Source organism: Triplophysa rosa, linkage group LG23, assembly GCF_024868665.1.
Source record: "Triplophysa rosa linkage group LG23, Trosa_1v2, whole genome shotgun sequence".
Lineage (NCBI taxonomy): Eukaryota > Metazoa > Chordata > Actinopteri > Cypriniformes > Nemacheilidae > Triplophysa > Triplophysa rosa.
This window is the reverse complement of record NC_079912.1, coordinates 11,499,872-11,521,954: the sequence shown is the minus strand read 5'-3', so window position 1 is coordinate 11,521,954 and position 22,083 is coordinate 11,499,872. Positions and strand designations below refer to the sequence as shown.

The window sequence follows — 22,083 nt, the reverse complement described above, 5'->3', positions numbered from 1 at the left end:
TTGGAAGCACCAGAGGCAAGAAAACAGAAACACTAAAACTACATTCAAACGTGTTTAATGCATTAATAAATTAATCACAAATTAATACAAATCATTATTGTTTAATATACATAAACTCACACACATAAACAAGACTTTTCCATATTTAAAGCATATCTTTAACAACGATTTTTTTTCCTTTATTGGGAACTCATATTAGGAGTAAACCATTCCTATAACATCAGTGAGTGTTTTTGGGCTCGTTGTGTGAACATTATAAACAGAGATCTTTATCATGCTGCGGCCCCTTTAAGAGCAACTATATGGATATACTAATCTGAATATTGTGATGCATGTGTTTCCCAACTGTTTATGTTCATGCAACGGACTACTTTTACAAGGATACTCGCTAATAGTGGAATTTTGACGTAAGAAGACGTGCAAGAGACCTCAGTTTAGTATTTTGTGCTCTGACTCTCTCTGGGCGTGAGCATATCTCAAACAACGTGCAAGAACTGAAGGCATTTAGTGATTTTTCTTCATGAAAGGTGCCTGCATTGATATAGATGTTTGGCTTTTATCAAATATTAGCGACTCACAACTAAAAGTATGTAACATTGTGTCTAACATTTTGTATGCTTTGCAGTATTGTTGGAGAGCTTTATACAATAATGGAGAGCTTCACACCGCATCCTAATCAAACGCGACGCTGCGACACGCGATTAAAGGTATCTTTTCCATGTTAATCAGAGGTTTTGTCCTAACCTGCCGCGACAGCGCTGCGTGACGAGCAACGGTTTTTATTTCTGCGGCATCGCGGCTGACAGCTCCGCCAACACAACGATCTCATTCGATGCAAGTTCTGCACCTCATGAATATTAATTGCCAAACATGGCTGAGGACAGGCTTTATACATTTGATTACATACGTTTAGTTTCTGAAATTATGAAATAGCGTCCGGTGAGGCATCACTGAAGTCATGAGAACAGAACGCATCTCTCTTTGTGCACTCTTCAGCTGCAGCGTGAGAGGGTGCGTGGACAGAGAAAAACTGTTCTGATTGGCTGTGTTTTGTGATTGATTGTCGCGTCCCGCCCCCTTTTCTCGTTCGGTATGGACAAACAAATTGCTTATCGCAGGAATCGCATTGCGTTTGGTTAGGATGCGGTCTTATACAATAATATAGTGCTTAAAGTTTAAACACCCTGTTGCAAGTGTTGTTTCCTGAATTAGCTTCACACTGCATACAACACAAACATATTTCATTAATGTTACAGTTTTGTACCTTAGCCGTGGAAATTCTTGCATTCTGGAGGTGAAACATTTGCGCTTGTCAGTCCTTCTGCTTCATCAATATAGAATTGAATGCGACACCCGTGTATTACCACTTTTTGGGGCGGGGGCCCTGATAGATAAACGAATGGGTGAAGGAGGGGAAGTGAAATCGAGTGACTGGATGCATTGCTTGCACAATATAACTTTTCTGCGCATTAAATTTATAATGCGCAAAAATGTTATATTGACCAGTTTAGCAGTCAATATTAATATTATATTGTCGCAAAATATTATATTGTTGAAAAATGTGACAATTTGGTCGCAGTCTAGAGCCCTGGTATACCAAAATTTCCCTTTAGGAAAGTCACCGCTCAATCTGATTAAGGACTTCTTTGTATTCTTTGCCTGTACGGGTTCGAAAATAGCAGCGAGGAACGAAGGTGTGCACGTGTTCTGTAACAGGCGAATGACAGCCAATCCGATGTATTTTGATGACAGACGAGCTGGCTGCTGAGTGAATCAAGCTGCTTAGCAACCTCCAGTGAAAGCAGCTGCCAAGTCTTCTGTCTAACGCCAGTGCGGATGCGGTGAGAAGAGAATTATGGACAACTTTATTGCTTCTGATACACTAATTTGAAACAGCGATTGATTCGGTTAAGAGCGTTTACTAATAAGTGCACAAGGTATTGGTTTAAACATAAAACCTTTCTGTAGTTTACTGCAGGCTATGAATTACAGGGGTGATGACCATAAAACATGCAAAGAGAAGAATGCAACTCAGTTATTCAGGGGATGTAAATTGCAAAGAACAAGCTGATGGAAGTGCACAAAAGTCCAGATTCTGTGTCATTTTGTAATCATAATCTAAATTATTTGCAAAACAAATTGTCTCTTTCTCCACAAAGAAGAGGTCCTTTGCTACTGCTGCATTTTTCTTTTGCAAGCGGAGGCCGTCTCTATGCCACCATGTTCGCTTCTGCTTCTGTAGGTTTGAATCCGCCAAAGTTTTCTCCCCTATGAATTTGCACTGCATGAAAGAGCAATTAGATCTGTGGCCCAGTTTGCGAGGCTGGCCAGCAGATACTAGACCCAGTCAATTTACAGCAGAAAAGGCTCTGCAGGAAAAGCTGGCCTATGCCATCTGGAGGATCTTCTGGAACCTTCTTCCAACAAAGAAACATACTAGCGCTAGGGTCACCTGGAGGGCTTCTGTTCTAGGGAGTTACAGATACTTTCATCACTGGTGGCTCAGCACTGGAACTCAAGGAATGGCAAGCGTTTATTGAGTTATCTGTCACCAGCTGATGACTGCATCACACTCCTGATCATTCAACAACAAGTCTTTGAAGAGTCAGAGGTTCCAAATCAAATGGTTTAATAAGTCAATACAAAATTCTTTGTCTCCTTTCCAGTTTGAGAAACTGAAGGAAAAGTTTAGCTTAAAAAACTAAAAAAAACTGTCAGCATTTACTCAACCTCTTCTCTTTTTCTAACCCATATGACTTTTTCTTCTGAGGAACAAAGGGAGTTATTTATAACTGATTATCTAAAGAGCTTCTTTTCCTGTAATGAAAGCGAATGCTGACCACAACTGTCAAAAATATTTCAAAGAGATTTCTGTGAATAAAACTTTATATTTCAGTCTCTTCCCAACACAAGCCCTGAAACAGGTTCAGAAGACTTTTATGCTTTGTCATTTTTGAAACTCGACAGCTCCGGTACCATCTACTGTCACTCTATGAAAAAAGCAGAATTATCAAACAAAAAAAAGAGAAAACCACAGGTTTGGAACAGCATGATGAAGCGTAATAGATTAAAATTTTTGGAATTGTCTCTTTGAAGGGATAGTTCACTCAAAAATGATAATTCTGTTAGCATTTTCTTATCCTGTTGATCACAGAAGAGGTTTTGAAGAAAGTGGAAAACCAAACAGTTCTGGGGTACCATTGACTACCATAGTAGTTTTACCTCTACTGTGGAAGTCAATAGTGCCCCAGAACTTTTTGGTTACAAACATTCTTCCAAATATCTTTGTGTGTTTAGCAGAAAAACAAACTTTATATAGGTTTGGAACAACTTGAGGGTGATTAAATGATGACCGAATTTTTATTTTTTTGTGAACTATCCCTTTAACAATGACAGTGCTACACCATACGCAATGAAAATGAACAGGAAAGAATCTCTGTGTGAATCCAGTACGCACACTGCCTGACCCTGTATTACAATGCAGTAAAGCCAGTATCAAAACCCTTACGTACATCTCTCACATAAAGTATATGCGAAGTCGCTCTGCATCTTTTGGCAGCGCTAACCTCAAGCTACTTGTGGCCACCCTGGGTTAACCTGCTCTGTGATCATTGTTTCCTTCCTTCGACTTGGCATTTCTTAAAGTAGCCCCCCATCACCACTCTAACTGTGGCGTTCTGAGCTGGTGCCAGGCCACACTCTGTGCCAAGGATTACACTCTAGGTCTGCTGCCAGGCACACGCTGGGCTCCAAGTGCAGAGTCCTCCAGACAGCGGTGAAACGAACACCATCCGCCACATAGCTGCAGTCACGCACACAGAGCCAGTCGATATCCTTTCAACATGAGACACTCTTAACAACAGAGGGACCTTGAGGTGCACTTGCCCGATCTTTCTGTTAAGTTTGATTTGACAGGTCACTTAATTGGGTTAAACGAATAGTTCATGAAAACTCCGTCATTTATTCACCCTCATATCATTCCAAACCTGTATGACTTTCTTCTGCAGAACACAAAGATGATATTTTGAAGAACGTTGGTAAACAAACAACACTGTCCCTATTGGCTTCCGTTGTATATGGACACAATACCACCGAGACGTTTCTCAAAATATCTTCTTTTGTGTTCCACATACGAAAGAGTCATGTACAAGTTTAAATGACATGAGGGTGAATAAATGTAGAATTTTTTTTTATTTTGGGTGAACTACGGAAAGCAACCGATAACATGGAAAACACAGTGCATTCCTGAACAGAGATTAAGTAAATTTACATGTAAAACAAAAGCTGTATTAAGCTTTTCTGCTACTTATCCTCCCTTAAACTGCAATTAAATTTCAAATGAATGGAATCCAACTGGTCAAAATCCATTGAGCCACTGCGGGAATGTTTTACAATTTGTGTAAAAGTGACAAGCTAGTTGTAAAGTACAACATCATTCATTATTTTGTTTGTAGCACTACAAAACAAGAAAATATCCTTTTCTGTTCCATCTAACTGTGGTGAATGAACACACCTGCCCTTTGTGGAGCCTGCGTAACCTAAAGCCAGTCTGGGCATTGCCACCTTCACAGCAAATATCTGTGACAATAACAATATGGAGGGATTTTAGTCTCATTAATTATTCACGCGTAAAACAAGATACACACAAGCGTAAACAGTTTCACATGAACAAAACCTCATTTACGTGCACAAAGTATACATATACATTTACAAAAAGCAATTCACGTGCGTAAAACAAAACTATTTTCTCAAAGTACGTTTCGCAAACATACGACTGTGCACTAATATTTTGAAAGTTTAAAATGTACACGTTTATCGTGTTATGTGAATGTGCAAATCGTCACTTATGTGTGAATCGGCTTGGATGTGTGTGTGTGTTTTTTGAGACTCTCCTGGCAGCGCAACCCCACCAACGTGGGTTGTCGTACTCTTTAGCCAATCAGATTCAACCTTACCATTCAACCAATCATAAACGCGGCGAGCACAGGACTGAAGGAAAACGGCTCTGCGCACCTTTTGCGCAGCTACAAATCTATACGCCCATACAAAACAATGTTTCCAAGAACCAGTTATTTATTGTCCTTGTTCATTTAAAACACACATTGTATGGACATACAAACATGAACACATCTCATCTATCAGGCACAGTTTGTTACCCAGACGGATTTTAGCAGTTCAGTGGAAGTGACTGCTGGTTGTGTAGTTTTTAAGTGGTCATGTTCACTCACTATTTCATACTTTTCTCCTACAAAATAAATTAATAAAAACAGATTTATTGCGTGGCTGTATTATGTTTTAATACAGCATCACAGCTCAGAGAGTAGATTAGCGAAGCTGTACAAACGAGCCTTTAGTGCTAACATTAGAGCTCCTTGAGTTCTGTGCTCTCCACGATTATGATTGGTTGAATGGTAAGGTTGAATCTAATTGGCTAAAGAGTACGACAACCCACGTGGGAGGGGTTGCGCTGCCAGGAGAGTCTCAAAAAACACACACACACATCCAAGCCGATTCACACGTTAGTCGAATGATTTGCACATTCACATAACACGATAAACGTGTACATTTTAAACTTTCTAAATATTTGTGCACAGTCGTATGTTTGCGAAACGTACTTTGAGAAAATAGTTTTGTTTTACGCACGTGAATTGCTTTTTGTAAATGTATATTTATACTTTGTGCACGTAAATGAGGTTTTGTTCATGTGAAACTGTTTACGCATGTGTGTATCTTGTTTTACGCGTGAATAATTAATGAGACTAAAATCGCTCCCTAATAACAATGTCACTGGCCAAAGGCAAATCAAGAAAGAGCGTCTTGCATGTACAGTGTACAGCACCTTGATCAGTAACACCTTCTGCATGCACTTACTTTCCTGAAAAACGAAGAAGCCAATTAAGAATGACGATGCATTTAGCATACGTGTAGGTCTGACACAATGAGCTGTGGTGGTCATGTGGACCACACAAGTTTGAGCCCGACACGTTTATTTCTCACAAGCTCATTCTAACCCTCCTCCACATCAGATTTTATTAAAAATATTTGAATTTAAAGAAATATTAAATAAAATAAATATTCAATAAATAACATGTATATATATATTCTAATTTCTTTTACATGCTACAAACATTTTTTTTAAATAAAAAAATCTTCACAATCCTTTGAACAAAGCAAACGTGCAACAGTAAGACAGCTCATTTTGAACAGTCACGCACGCACGCACGCACGCACGCACACACACGGTGGGCTCATTAGGCAGAAGTGGGGAGTGGAGAGAGATGTGTGTAGAAATCCTGGGTCAGAGTCTGTGCAAGGACGCTATGTCTATGAGAGCAAGCGGTGAGTGGAATGAACCCAGCCATTATAACTCAGCTCATCCGTCACTGTGAGGCCTCGGGCCCGTCTACCCGCTGTTACCCTGGCAACACACTGCTAAACTTTCATTCAGTATCATTTCAGAAGTAACAATTACTTATTATTGTTTTAATTGTAAGGTGAGTAGATCACATGATACAAAGCATTTTAGACAAAAAAATATTATTACAAGAGCAAAAAGGCCATCCGGTATTATTGTACTGTATTATATTTAACGGATTCAAAGCAGGCTGTAGAAACAAATAGCATAAAAAAGAGCTGGATAAAAAATTTAGTCATTACTTTTAATTATGTCGTTTACACATTTGAAAAACTGATTTTCTTTCATACATGTAATACAAAAGGATATATTAAAGGGATTGTTCGCCCAAAAATGAAAATTCTGTCGTCATTTACTAAGCCTCTTGTCATTTCAAACCTGTATGATTTTTTTCTTCTTCTACAGAACACTGAAGATATTATGAAAAATGTTAGTAACCTAACAATGGCGGTACGCATCGACTTCTATTGTATGACACAAAACCAATGCAATACCATTGCTGTTCGGTTTAACAACATTCTTCAAAACATATTTTGTGTTCAGCAGAAGAAAGAAATTCATAGAAGTTTCAGATGACAAGAGGGTGAGTAAATGATGACAGCATTTTCATTTTGGGTGAACTATCCCTTTAAACAGAATGGGGCTGCAAGATAATGGGTAAAAAGATCATCACAATTATTTTCCTTATAATTATCACAATTGTTCTGTCACTAACTTTTTTTAGCATATATATCACACTTTATAGCCAATGAATATGTTATAATCTGCCACTGTTGAACTTCTGTGAAACCGTATTTCAAAGTGCGCTACACCCCCAAAATCCAGCCCCCCAAACATGTTTTTAAGTGCATGATGATGAGGATATTTTGTGCTTGCTGTTAACACATTTATATCGTGACTATTATGCTTAATAAATTGTGAAAGGCAGAAATCGTTATCATGATTAAAATACAATTAATCATGCAGCCCTAAAGCTGAATGTTAATGGCTAACATTGTATGAAGGAAAAATCAGCATCAACATTCTTCAAAATATATCCTATAGCCTTCCAGGAAATAAAATGTTGTACAAGTTTTGAACGACATGAGGGCGAGTAAATAAGATTTTTTTTGGTGACTGAACCCTCCCGAGTCATTTAGCCGTCTCTGCTTATTCATTCTAACTATACCATTTTCAGACAGACTCCAGCTTTCTAACCACCGTTCCTTAAAGTGCATTACAGTTAAATGTGAGCAGCAATGTCATTACGACAGACCTCGTTACCTCCCTGCCCTTTGCTCCCGGTGTAATATGACACACTAAAAAAGGCCGTGAACACAGAACTGAATGAAAAGTACAGGGAGGAAGCAGGCATGTTCACATTCAGCCTATGTCTAACCTAATCGAGTCAGACAAGGTCATCATTTTCCAGCTTTCTTCTAATTAGCCTTAATTCAGTTTAATTTGGTTACACTAATCCTCAACAGTGAGCGACACAGAGCTACTGTACCCTAGAAAAATTTGCCTACCACACCATCGCATTAAGGGTTCCATAACGTAATGAAACATGAAGCTCTTAAGCTGCCACATCTTTCAATAATTTCAGCCAATGCTTTCTTGTGCTCTTTGTTTCCCCTGCATGACAATCTGATCCAATTTGACACTGATTTGATTTGATAGTGGCTCATATGATCATCCCTCCGACTGACATACCGCATCTTGTCACAGTGGCGTGAAATCAAACAGCTTGGTGACAAATTTCTCTACCTTTCAACCTTCTGTTGAGCATGCGTGACAGTCAGGCTGCCCAGCTCAAGCCTTACAACTACGGCGAATGCCCTTTAGCTGCCTTTCTGCAGGAAGATCAAAGTTCAACAATTACAATGTGATTCACGGTGATGGAATACCTCAATCAATAGAAAGAGTCAAAGGTCAGTTGATCTAGAATGAAATCACAGTTCTAGATTGCTGGCTGGGCAGTGAACTAACTCTCCCCTTTCTACCCCACTGCCGGCAGCCGGGAGGTCACGTGACCATGACATCCACTGGTGGATATGCCATATTTAGATTAGCTGCATTCACGCGTGGCAAAGACCTATCCGTAGACACCATCGCCATGCACGCATGCGCACAAGGGAGTACTGACGGTATACACGCACAGCCAAACACTACAGTTTGCGTGCATGGGAAAATATCTTACCACATCATAGCAGTTTGACAGGATAGCTTTAGAACAGGGTTGACTGCAACCGTTCCTTGAATAATCAGGCTCCTACAACAGCATGTCAAGCAAGCATGTATCACAAACGAAGTACATTAATGCTTCATGATAAAAATCTGATACCTGACACTGGTGCGAGACTGCTAAAATACCACATGTTGGCAGCGATTTTAATCCCTGGGTCTTTTAAAGGTTATTCTGCATTTTACTAAACATCAGTTTACATTATAGTGTTTCTGCAGCGCAAGGGTCATGGGTTTGATTCCCAAGAATGCATGTAAAATGTAACATCTAATGCACTGCAAGTCAAATTATTGTTTAAATGCACTGTATAAATGTAAATTACACGGAGCTCCGAAACAACACTCTGCTTTGTTCTCAAAATAAAGGAATCAATGTAATGGCCATATTATTCTTATTTTCGGCTGCGTGAGCACTTACAACACAAGCCCTACTGTGGAATGTGTCAGCATGATGTAAGATGTTGGTAACAAAGCTAGCGTGAACTGAACTACTGGTCCAACAGGCTGAGTCGCACTACAGTAGCTCTTAGCAGCACTAATGCAAATCTGAGGTGAACACCAGCTGTCAGTGTACAGAATCCAAGATCGGGCATTCAAGCGTGTAATTTCAAAGTAGCCATCCAAAAAGTGAGTGAAATAAATAAATGGAGCAAAAACAAAAAAAACGAATTTAAGATAAATGGAAAGCAAGGCTATTCTTGTTCGTAATAAGATGAGTTAAAACGCATCAAAACACGACCGAGACCCAAAGAACTCTCAGGCGGCGTGACGTCACACACCGTAAAACACCGTCACGGCGGGTCCGAACGGGGCACGAACTCCGTCGACCAAGCTAAAAAATCTCATCAATGGACGACGCAACCACCTCCTCTATGAAGCGTTAGCGTTAAAATCGAAGTTCAAGCAAATCACGAGGCGAATGCTAATTAGCAGCATCCCCCCACTAGCACCCCAACTTTTCCTTTCTCCTCAATCTCTCGAAAAACCGTGTTTTGTAACCTCGCTCCCAGCACCCTCAAGTAGTTCAGCGAAGAGCCGACTCACTAATCTCAGCCCTCGCACAAACAAAACGCTGTGACTGTCAAATAACGCGCGTTTTACTTTTAATAGAACGCACCCGCGAATGATACATTATTGATCCTCCGTTCCGTCTTGCTCGTCAAAATGTAACAAAGCAATTTCAAATGTGGCGTTACATCGTAACGAGTTGAACGTTACAATGATCAAATAAAGTTGAAACGCGTTCAGAACTGTCGATAGTGTCCTCGCATAGTCAAATGGAGGCTCGAAGGCTAAAGCTAACCAGGCAAATAAGAGGGGGGAGCTGGTTCAACTTAATCACTCGTATGCAAGCAACGCGGGGGAATGAAGTAAATCAGCAGCACGATTTCAATCTTTACATAATAACAGTCGCGCATCCGCTTAAAGGTCGCTCACGGCGAACTGTTTACTAAGCAACAAAAAGCAAAACACAACTCTCCAACTATACAAAGTAGCCGGGCTGCAATAGCGAGTGTAGCTGGTTTAGCAAGCTAATGCAGGAGACCACCGCCGCCGCGGAACTGTGATTGGATCCTGCACCGAGTGTGTAAAAATCGCGTTAGAAAGCCACCCCGAACCGCCATGCACCGGCAAACACGAACATTTGTAACGATGTCGGACTTACTGTTTTCTTCCCTCTTAAATCCAGTACGTTACGTCCAGCTCTGACCTTCGGGTTGGTGAAACAGCATTATAGTTAACTGCCGCCGCCATGTTCCTCCTGCCTTATGCCTAACGATGGCTGGCTGCTTGTTTATCTCGCCAGCAAAACCTCCCCCACATACTACGGGCACCAGTATCTACTCGTTTACTCTAGCCTGCATAGCAACCTTGCAGTGAGCAACCGGGCAAAATGATGATACAGCAAACATAAGGACACTGCTCACCAGCTGGATTGCATGTTTCCCTTTAAAACACAATAAGGGGGTTGGGTTCTCTTTGTTTTTATACAGCACGCAGATGTTTCATAATATTTCAAAAGACAATAAAAGCAACGTCGAAAAGGCAAGTTTGAGTTTACACACCAGATTACAAAAGCTTTCACCTTTAAAGTAGTGGTGTGGGAGAAAAGTGTGCCAAAGTGGTCAGTTTGAAAGCTACTGTTGTTGTTGTTATTGCTGGAAAAGCCAAAGCAATCTGCACTTTGTTATGACAGTCATAACATCTGAATTAAATGGCAAATAGGACGACTCTTGTAGGAGACACACACGTCACGTTATGTGATTTAACTTTTATGTAACTGTCAATACAAACCAATTCTGTTAGTAAAATGTTTGTTTTCATTGATGCTGTGCATACCAGTCTTAGAGGAACTGGATGATTTCTGTACAATTACAGTTGGTTTGTAACAGAAATGCTTACCGGGATACGAAAATCTTTATTTTGCTGGCTAACTTAATAAAGTCGCCTTTATTGTAATTGTCTTAATTGAATTCATACAGTAGCTACGTCATGACTTACATTTCAGCTGCTGTTGCGTTTCTGAACATTTGAAAACGAAACTGACAAATTACAATTACAAAATGTTACAGTATGGAAACAGTAGTTTAGTGGGACATGCCATTAGTACAACCGAGTTTTGAAGTTCACACTCATTTTACTTTCCCCTCATGTCCACGCAATGTCATATATTACAAGCCTAAAGTCTCCCACCACCTCCGACGACCTGACAGAAATCCATCACTTACCGTCCAGTACCGAGTAATAATCCACCCCAGATGTTTTAAGTAACGTATGCGATCAAAATCCAAACGCCATGTTTATTTCCTTGTATAACATATTTCCACGTGAACGTAAACCAATAGTGGGTCTCGGATTAAGCATCGACGAATCGTGACAGATTTTACAGCTACAACCGATCAAAGGTCTACACAACGAACGTGACTTCTCTCTGAGAGAAATCTGCAAACATTGTGACTTGCAATATTGCTGTTCACACTTTCAGATTGGCACGCGCTGGACAGCAATTGTGAAACAGCACGGGGCTGTTTTTCGCAATAAAACGCCCCCAAAGAACATCACTGTTATGAGTTGACTAAAGTATTGTGTTATTATGTTTTAATGTGTATAAAAGTAATACTTTCTCAAGAAAAACACTCAAATACAGTACAGTTATTAGAGAAACTGAGAAAGTCACGTCAAAGAAAAACCGTGGTACACAGCGCCGCTACATGGTGAAACATCGACATCGCAAGGAGAATAATTTGCAACATTAAAACAAACACTACCACAAGTCGTCTTTATTAGTCTAATTGTTTTTTTTTGTCTTTTGATGAAGTTCACGGCACGTTTAAAAAAAGAAAATTACACTTTTTTGTAAAAATACAATTCTCATTTTGAAAATGATTTGACCATTATTTACTACAGTGAGGGGAAAACAAATTCAGTAACAGAGAATAATGCATTCAAAAATATAGATGACCATGAAAAACAACGTTTTTATGAACATATTCACTGCTTACGTAAATGGATTGTACTTGGGTAAAAGAAAGTTGAGATAACATTATTTCTTTATTGAATTTCATTCTCTATATAATGTTTTTCTTACAACATGATCTCTTATGAACATTATGAAATGTATTTCTCAAGAACTTATACTAACATTTTGACCATAGTCTCACACAACCACAGTGGAATGACACAACTGATTTGTCATTTTTAACATGTTATCTATACAGAACAGCAAACTCAGCTGTACAAAGTTCACAATTAAAAGGCAGAAACTATTGACACAACAAAAGCACGTGGCTTTTGTTCTTTTTAATGTTGTTTTTTGCTAAATAAACTTTATTGTTGAAACTATTTGCTAAGCTTGACCAATCTGGCAGTGCAATTGATGGAATTTATACTGTGTTATAAGATACAAAGGCATTAAATGCTTTATGCTTACTAGTTGCAAGAAACGTGAGTTACTCAAAAAAAAAGCTGAGACTTTAGATCCATATGCATAGAATCAAATCAACCTAAAGTGAAGCCTCACAAACCATTAAATATAACCCTTGTTTTAAACTTAATTTAAAATAGCGGATTATCCCTCTCGGTTCTGTTATAATAATGTATGATTAGGCACTTGTAAATGAGTATTCCACAGCGTTCATGTTTTCTTTGTAGGCATGACGAGATCATGGTTTAGACATTTGGATTGTGGATTTTAGCTTCAAGCAAATAAAGCAAACAGCATCTGGGCCATTACAGTCAGGAAAAGAATGTGTGTGTATGTGGGAGGGGTCATGGACTGGGGGTGTCCTCTCACTCACCCAATGCCACTTTTCCTTAAGCCCTTCTTGCAATTACACATAACAGTTGGATGGATTAATAGTACTACAGCACTTAACATCCAAAAAAAAAAATCAAGGAACAGAATGAGGAATTTGCCATATTGCAATGTTTTTTTTTCAGATAAACAAGAGGGGAAAGGAAAAAGGGATCGGAGAGAGGAATTAACAGGCTGATTTCAGCCAGGACAGAGTACAGAAGATGGGAACGAGGGTGGTTTACGATGACTTCTCCTTCCTCGATCTGGGGGAATCTGCTCCGCTGGCACCAACAGATCCGTTCACACCGTTGGCTATGATAAACAAAAATGAAAACTTGTAAGCTATCAATTCACTTTTCATTCTCCAAGATTCCAAAATTCAACCGTATACTCTAAAAACAAAACTAACACAAATGGATCCAGTTGTGTCTCTACCCAGACCAATAAAAAATGAATGTATTATATAAATCCCTTCTCCGCCAAAAAAAACATGTAAAACAATGAATTAGGTCAATATCAACAGCTTGGTAATTCTCATAGACAGTAAAAACACACTGAATGTCAAGTCAACGGCACATCTCAGACAAATCAACAGTCTCTGATTCTATTTAAGATTTATTTCGAAGTTTCACAATATACCATGGCTGCAAACTTCACAATTTAGTCTTTTTTTAAATGTACACTACTTAATTTCATAGGAAGTTATGATGGTCTGGAACTGTGACAAAAAGACAATTCAGAAACTGGAACCACTTGTAACTTAAAGGGCCAGTGTATGAATTTAGCGGCATCTAGTGGCGAGGTTGCGAATTGCAACCAACGGCTCACTCAACCCCTGTGAGAGCACTACGGTGGCTCTCACAGGACAAAGATGTCATCACGTTTTTGCTAATTAGCCTAAGGCGATAAAGTGTTTACGAAACGCGCTCTGTAGAGCAGTTTGTCCATTTAGGGTTACTGCAGAAACATGGCGAATTCCATGTAAGTGGACCCGCGGTGTACGTAGATAGAAATAGCTCATTCTAAGGTAATAAAAACATAATGCTTCATTATGTAAGGGCTTTATACAACCAAGACAGTTATTGCATTGCATTTATTTCAATAGATCCTCCAAAAATGACACACAGCCGCACCTTTAAAGGGGTCATATGGCGCGAACATGTGTTTTTCTGTGTCTTTGGTGTGTTATAAGTTGCCCATGCATGTATTAGACACGTAAAATGGCAAAAATTAAAGTGTCGGGGCAAAAGATGCATTCTATCTAAAAGTGAATGCTCACCCAGACCTGCCTGAAATGCCTCGTGTAACCACACCCCCACAAATCTACGTCAGTTCGTGGTATGATTTGACTAAGACCGCCCAAATGTATACGCCTGTAAGGTGGGCGTACCTGTCAGTACAGTTGCTCTAGAACCTGATGTTCCAAATATGGTAAGAGGCGTCACATTTCCGTCACACGCTTGCAGTATTCGACCAATCACTACGCACTGTTTAACTGGCCAATCATAGCACACCTCGCTTTCAGAGCCATGAGCTTTGTAAAAAATATGCGAGTTTCAGAGAGGCGGGGCAAAGAGGAGATACAAACATGCACGGTATGTGGAAAATACAGCGTTTTTGAACCTTAAATCGTGTATACACATTGCATTTAGGGCGGTCACGATAAACCGACGATAAATATCACTTGATTTATGCACAGCTTTTGAGTTAAGTACGGGAAAATGCTGCTGCATCCGAAAGCCAGAGGGCGCTCTCATGCGGAAACTCCAAATACGCACTGCAGAAGAAGACCGCAACACCTTCTAGAATCTAGGAAATTCCTATGGACAAATTTTTATCACTGTTACTCAAGTCTCATCAGGTATTTTTATTATAATAAAGTATATTTATAATGATCATGTTTGACGGGTGTTGCTTTTTCAAATGCACATTATAAGCGACTCAAACTCGCACTGCTTTTAGATTGAGCAGCATTTCCTACTGATCCTAGAGCCGTGCTTCACGGACAAGCTACGCATTAAAAAAAAAATTGACACATTGCATATCGCAGCCAGCTCGATTACAATAGGATTTCGTGGTACCGCGATAAATTATCGTGTAGCCCCAATTGCATTACATCTAAAACAAACGATAATATTCGTTTTAGAAGTGTCATATGACCCCTTTAAAAATCAATATTCTAGATCTAGTAAGTCCAACTTTTCCATCTTTATTAGCCTAGTATTTTCACACAATTATAAAACCATTTAACCATCAACAAATGAAACGCTAACCTTTCTTTGATTTGCTCTTAGAAGAGGATGGTTTCTTCTTTAAGGCCTGAGTCTGTGCGTGTTCTCTCCATCGTCGCAGCTGGAAGTTGATAAATTTCCACATCATGAAAGCCTGAGTAGTGCAGATTGCAGCCAGGACAGTCACACTGAGAGACAAAGAGGTCCATTACAACCAACTCCAACAATAATAAAGCAAAAGGTCGTCATTGCTTTCCATCCTCTGAATTCAGTCCACTCCCAGTAGAACTTAATCTAATTACATACCTTGCTGTATTTTCTTCTGCATAGCAAGCGAGTTCAATAAAATTAAAGATTTTTTATGACTGTGTCATCATTACCCATTCTGTGCTTTTATGTTGGAAGCCAAAAGTGATGAAATGTGCTATCCAACAGAGCGCTGTAGCTCACAGACCACAGAACCCATGAGATGCGAACCATTTAAATTCAACGCAGAATTTCGTCAAAGCACCATGGAAAGCCAAATATATCAAATAACACAGGACTTCATAATGAGGTGCTAAAAAGTTGTAGAAAAGTTTCAAAAACAATCTACAGAGTAGTTTACCCAGGAAAAAACACTTGTATTTGCTAACACGAAGCAAAAAGTTTACTTTGGATTAGCACGATTCCATCTCCTACATATGCTGGTTTTCCAAAACGTAGATAAACCTGCTTACCGAACAAACAGCACATTAAAGTTTCCCTCTGCGAGGTTCAGCCCCTGTTTCTCTGCTCCAGCCAGCCCAAAGCCCACAGTAAGTACAGAGAGAGAAAGAGTCAACAACCGGCCCAGCACAAACAGAACAGCCCACACTGTAAACCTGTTAACATAAACACAAAAACAGCAGCTTCACAATGGTGAAACATCATTTCCTCAGTTTAAAAGGCTGAAGTGATCTGATATTCAAAATGTGATCAGTCACAATGCAATTTCGTGTCTGCCAATGCACAGTGAAAATTATGAGAGGCGTTAATTAACTTCCAACGGATGGCACTCACCCAGTCTGCCTGTCTTCATTACTGAAGTAAATGAGTCTGGATACATGGAAGAGGAATTCCACAAAGTAATGTAAAACCAGCAACACCAGGCCCAACCTGTTCAGACTGCAAAACTTTATGTTTTAACACAAGAAAAGCATAAAATGGCTATTTCTTTAAGTGTACATGCACATCCAAACAAAGTTCCAAATTTGTGAACAAAAAGTGAACAACTGTTGCGACTAAACTATGGTTCAAAAGTTTAGGGTCACTTGAGTGAAATGTTTCTCTTGACTTTTGATTTGAAGGCATTTGCTTATAGGTGTCAAATTATTTTTCAGACAAAAATTATTGTTAAAAAACATTAATTACATTCACTGAATTCATAATTTCATTGAATGACTTTGGCGGAATACAGAAAAACCAGCCAAAAAAGCACAGTACAAGACCTCAAGGAGCTGCTTGATTTTTTGCAAATTCTAGGGAAAGGGTGACTATACTGAAGATGAGAATGAATGCGTTTACATGCACAGTCTTACTCTGGTTGTATTTACTAATCTGATAACAAGTAAGGTCATGTAAACGCGTAAAATGATTTTCTTTTATCGGGGAAAGCTCATAAACGGCGCAAGCAAAACCCGCTCGGCAGAGGTATTGTTTTGCCCATTACTTCGATTTCGTGCTGCATGTAAACGCCGTTACCGGTTTCTTTCAGTTTTGTTTATGTGTGCATGTCTGACGGCGCAATAGTAAAATTCCCAAACGGAAGTCATAGTAAAATAACGCATAAAAGTCCGCTCTGGAATCATGCAGTTGATGTAGAAATGTCAAAATGAAGAACTATTGTTGCATATGTAGGTACTGCGAACATGAGAAGAGATATAAAAATACAGCTTCTGACCGTTTTCCCGCTGCATTTTTTATTACTAAACAGACTATCGATGCTGACGTCACTGCACGCGAGAAACCCGGCATGTCTCAAACTTCCATGTAAACGTGGTTTTCTGCGGAGTCGGTTTGTTACTATGCATGTAAATACATGAAAACAGGTTTCTTTTTAAGCTGATTTTTGATAAGATATCCGTTTATTTTGTGCATGTAAACGCACTCAATGTTTAACAAGTTTTGATTCATTTAGGATTTTTTTCAGTCACAAAATATTGTAGAGTTACAGACAGTTATGTTATACCTTAGCCTGATACTATAGAAAACCATAAATTAAGTTGTCTATTCTAATTCTAATACGTGGGTAAAAATGCTGAGTAGTGAGTAACTGGCCCTAAACCTTTGAACAAAAGTGTACACAAAGATTTGCACGACATATGTTAAATCATGTAGAACAGTGGTTCTCAAACTTTTCAGATCAAGCACCACCTTTACTAAAATGAGTTGTTCCAAGTACCACCTAATGACCGCCATAGAAAACACATGAATAAACACTCAAATTAATAGTAATAAATAAATATTTACTTGCCTTATGATTCCATACACCTCCTCCTCCAATTCTAATACAAATACTTTTATTTATAAGTTGTTTTCAAACTAAAGAACATATTTATTTTTTTCAAGTTAGTCAGCAGTAATAGTGGACATAAAACACTTCTGTAGTGCACTGTAAACAGGGCTCTGTAAATTACTCATATGGGGGATTTATTAACTTTATGGGGACTTGTAGAAAGACTCCAAATCTACATTAAAGACAGACAATGTGAACAGAATATTTAATACAAAAGTATGCATAAACATGCAGAGAACCACAATATAACAAACAGATATCTAGAGATGAGATTATACATAAATGGGACAGGAGTGTTATAGGGTGGTGATTATAGGGTGCATTTTAAGTAAGTCTGTCTCCTTTTACTTTTTATTAGACTCACACTTTACTGCAGCGGCTCTTGTCAAAGTGGTGCGTCAAAACTAAATCGCAACGTGTGCTTCATTGATTTAACCTCGAGAAGAGGCAGACACTTGTTGAATTAGAGCTATACAGCTTTAAAGGGATACTTCCCCCAAAAATGAAAATTCTGCCATCATTTACTCACCCTCAGATTCTTCCAAACCTGTAAAAACGTCATTGTTTTGTTGAACACACAGAAAGATATTTAGAAGAATGTCAGATCTCGCCCCGCATTGACTCCCGAAGTATTTATTTTCCCTACTATGGGAGTCAATGGGGGGCGAGATCTAAAATTTTTCTAAATTTCTTCCTGTGTGTTCAGCAAAACAAAGAAATTTATACAGGTTTGGAACAATCTGAGGGCGATTAAATGTTGACAGAATTTTCACTTTTGGGGGAAGTATCCCTTTAACAACAGCGGTTCAATTTCAGAAATACACAAGAAGCTTAATTTACACGCAGCTCATTGGGTTCCACTAGTGGTACGCGTACCACAGTTTGAGAACCACTGACGTAGAAAAGGACACCGTGTTTAGCATACACATGTTTGTGAATAGCTTACTTTAGAATGTAGGCTCCAGCGATATGGGCCAGGTAAAGACTTATATAAACAAGCTGACGAGGAATGTCTTCCTGAAAAATAAACAAAAGGAAATTACAGCATGTATTAAAATATCCAAATAAACACAGTATCCCTGAAAGCCAAACCATCTATTTTGCACTACGTGTTTCTCTATGGTCATGTCTTCACTGTACTCTCCTAAAGTACATCTTTGAAAAACACTGAACCCCTCTGAAATGGGAAATCTGTCTGGTTACACTGAAGAAAATCTCATTTTCACTAGGTTTTGATCATAACACAAGTCCTACTGAAAGACTCACTTTCTTGACCTTCTGGAAGTAAAGCTCAGGAATTGCGTGGAGCCAGTAGCCGAGCTGACAGATGTAGTAGAACTTCAACTGGAATCTGAAACAGAAGGAACTCCTTTAGCATCTCCGCGACTTGTGGAAATCAAACATCGATGATAATTGCGTTTGCGAGCTGTGTGTTACATACAGTAAAGTCTACGAGAATCAGAAGAGAGAATTAGAGGTAGGCTAATGCAGCATAATTTGATCAGCACTGTCACGATAGCTTTTGAGCAACCTTCTTGATGTGAAGCAGCTTGGCCTATCAGTTTACAGTTGATGTAACTAATGCCGCCTCGTGATGTGGATCATCAGAAAACTCACGGTGGAGGGGGGATGGAATATGTGCCTTTAATATTCAACCCCATCTTCTCATTCATACTTTCTTAAAGCCATGCTTTGTAATTGTAACACTCTCACATAAACAATGATAAATCACTATTCTGATTTTCACCAGCATACAACATGACAGGATTTATTTAGCCTAATACAAAACTAGTGTTAATAATAAAGTAGTTTATATGACTTACTTTCTTCAGTTGAATACTAAGTTTACTTTTATACTATAATGTTAAATTATTTTTATAATGCCATCTTTAGATGTTTATACAGAATTTAAACTATAGCTTCAACTTAAGCTAAGCTCCAAAAAGCACATTCATAATACATTTGAAATATAAATTCAAATACCGCTGCACTTCTGAAACTTCCAAAATCTCAACTATTGAACTATTCCTTTAAACTTTTTTTGGCCTTTTAGAGCAATGAGAATAATTTTGTGTGAACTATTTAAGCATTAACATGTTATACTTGACTTCATAAAATGACAGATACATGCATTTCTCAGAATTCCTGCGGTACTTACGGCATAAGGGTGTGCGGGTAGCCATCCCACAGACTGACAGGGTTGGACAGGAGATTCTCCTTCATGTGAAACAGCATAAATCAAATTAATCTTTCAGACACTGATATATACACGGACCTACACACAAGCTCCTATTTATGTGAAACCGAGCGCCACAGCTCTTACGGAGACAAGAATGCTGGCTCCCCACAGGCAGGAAAAGAGGTATAAGCCACTTAGCTGACCGGACTCATTGAACTTGCTGTGCTTGGTTTTAGAGAAGTGCATCTTCCTGTTGATTTTCTGAATTACGTAAATGAAAAAAAAAACAAAGGAAAATATTTATTTACAATGGCTCGACAAATACACTTACATCTTTTTGTTGACATCTACCGGTTAGTTAAAAAACAAGTGAACTGCAAAAATGTGAGCTGGGGTTTACTCAATCGCAAGAGAAAGCAGCAACGGACACTTACGTCGAGGACATATTCCTGAATAATGGCATGCATGATTATGGCCACCAGCATGTAGAAGAAGACAGTAGCTACATCTTTCAGACCGTAGTGGAAGTAATTCAGAGCCGTTTCTTCCGGACCTCCTAAAAACCCAATACGAATAAAATGCGAGCATAGAGATGATGATAATAAAGTTGAATTAAATGCTAAAATCGCATGCAGTGGAACTGAAACAAATAATTAGAAGAGGTAGTTTTACGCATGCTTACCATTTGCTGGAATCGTGACATTGTATTGCACAGTGATGAACAAAACTGCCACCTTTGAAGTAATCTGGAAAACAATCAGTCAACATGACTTACTTTTAGTTTACATTTGGCGATATTGTTTAAATACTTCCCCTTTAAGAAAATTAACCATGGTCTTATAAAGCGTAGCAACCATATTTTTTTGGAGAATTGACCATTATTTGAATTACCATAGTTTTACTAAAAATATAATGGCCAGGTTATGTTACTATAGTGAGACCATAGTAAATTTGTGATTATAGTAGTAAATTAATTTTGGTTAATTTTCGTAAGGGATGTCATTCTACAATACACAGCATTAGATAATACACTGAGTCACTTTCATATTCAATGAATATTACAGCTAAAAGCTACACGCAATTTTTTTAATATTTCAAAACAAGACACTAAATATTACATCGTTACTTTATGTCATTTGTAAATTGTATCACATTATAACTGCCCTTTAACAGCTCCCAACCTGCAAGGGAACTTCAAATCCCACAATGCATCAGCACTGGAGCTGCTATTCAGTAATCTACCGTTCAAATCAAACCGATGTGCAAACTCGCATGCCCCAACTAGTGCTGATGGTGTAAAATCATTAAACTGCTATCAGTAGATGGGTTTTGCTTGTAAAAAAAAGGGAGCTGGATGGAAGATGAGAAGGTTCTCCTGCTGTTAAGCACTGATGACAGCCCCCTCAGTCATTCTTCGATTGCCACGTAACACTTGATTTGCGCGTAAAAGTATCGATGCAGCTAACGTTACAACGTTGCGCAATTATAATAAAATCAATTCTGTCATTCCGTTAAGCACTGCTACAACTGTAACCAATCCGCAGTTATGCCTTTAATCTACTACGTTTTTAAAGTTCCTGAAAACGTTTCAAACGAAAGCCCAGTCTCTCGGTCATCACATCTGTGCAAAACACCAACTAGTACAACGTTTAAAGTAAACCCTACTGCAAGACTGATTTTTTTGAATCGCCAAAATGAATTTGAAGTTCATTATTTCGTACATTAAATGTAATTACAAATACGTAACGCGATTCAGTTGACATATGCAGTTAAAGGAAGTGAAAGGTTTGAGACTGGGAATTCAAACTGTGATAGAGCAGGAAGGATCTGTATGATTCTCCAACATGCAGATGATATTCGTTTCTTAGTTCTTTACCGGTTTGTTTTATATGTGCAATGAAGAGTGAATTAAACAGGAGACGATTCTTACCTCAAACATCAAGCCGAGCAGGAACACCATAGCAATACACGATACAATATCCGCATGGTTCTGGATCACAAACTCGTGGCTGAGCACTGGCGGATTCTTATTCGTCTTTTTTCGGATGCCCATTTTGGTGGATGTTTAGATAACTTTTGGTTACCAAACTCAGTGTGTGAGTGAGGAACACGTCTCCACTATTGTTATCTAGCAAGCACGTCAGTCTTAACGCCTACTTCTGCCTGCCTTCTTCCACTATATTTTTCGATTTAAGGCACTTT

The 22,083-nt window shown here is 38.8% G+C and overlaps 2 protein-coding genes across 5 annotated transcripts in view; both read right to left on the bottom strand.

Annotated features, from left to right (window-relative positions):
* Nucleotides 1–11,591, bottom strand: part of ncoa2 (nuclear receptor coactivator 2) — a 77,596-nt gene extending 66,005 nt beyond the window's left edge. For 3 of the 4 annotated variants that reach the window (XM_057322324.1, XM_057322326.1, XM_057322327.1), the window contains exon 1: nucleotides 10,305–10,553. The gene's annotated coding sequence lies outside the window, so the exon portion shown is untranslated. Of the gene's footprint in view, nucleotides 1–10,304; nucleotides 10,554–11,367 lie in introns of those variants that run through there. The other variant, XM_057322325.1, reaches the window with a different exon arrangement.
* Nucleotides 11,592–11,725: 134 nt separating this feature from the next.
* tram1 (translocation associated membrane protein 1) lies at nucleotides 11,726–22,053 on the bottom strand. Its single transcript, XM_057323283.1, has 11 exons — nucleotides 21,812–22,053; nucleotides 20,564–20,627; nucleotides 20,316–20,437; nucleotides 20,026–20,142; nucleotides 19,861–19,919; nucleotides 18,969–19,053; nucleotides 18,649–18,719; nucleotides 16,208–16,312; nucleotides 15,886–16,029; nucleotides 15,209–15,354; nucleotides 11,726–13,247 (listed from the first exon to the last, which is right to left on the bottom strand). Exons 1-11 carry the CDS (start codon nucleotides 21,932–21,934, stop codon nucleotides 13,174–13,176), a joined length of 1,110 nt encoding a protein of 369 aa, XP_057179266.1. The 5' UTR covers nucleotides 21,935–22,053; the 3' UTR covers nucleotides 11,726–13,173.
* Between the last annotated feature and the right edge of the window lie 30 nt (nucleotides 22,054–22,083).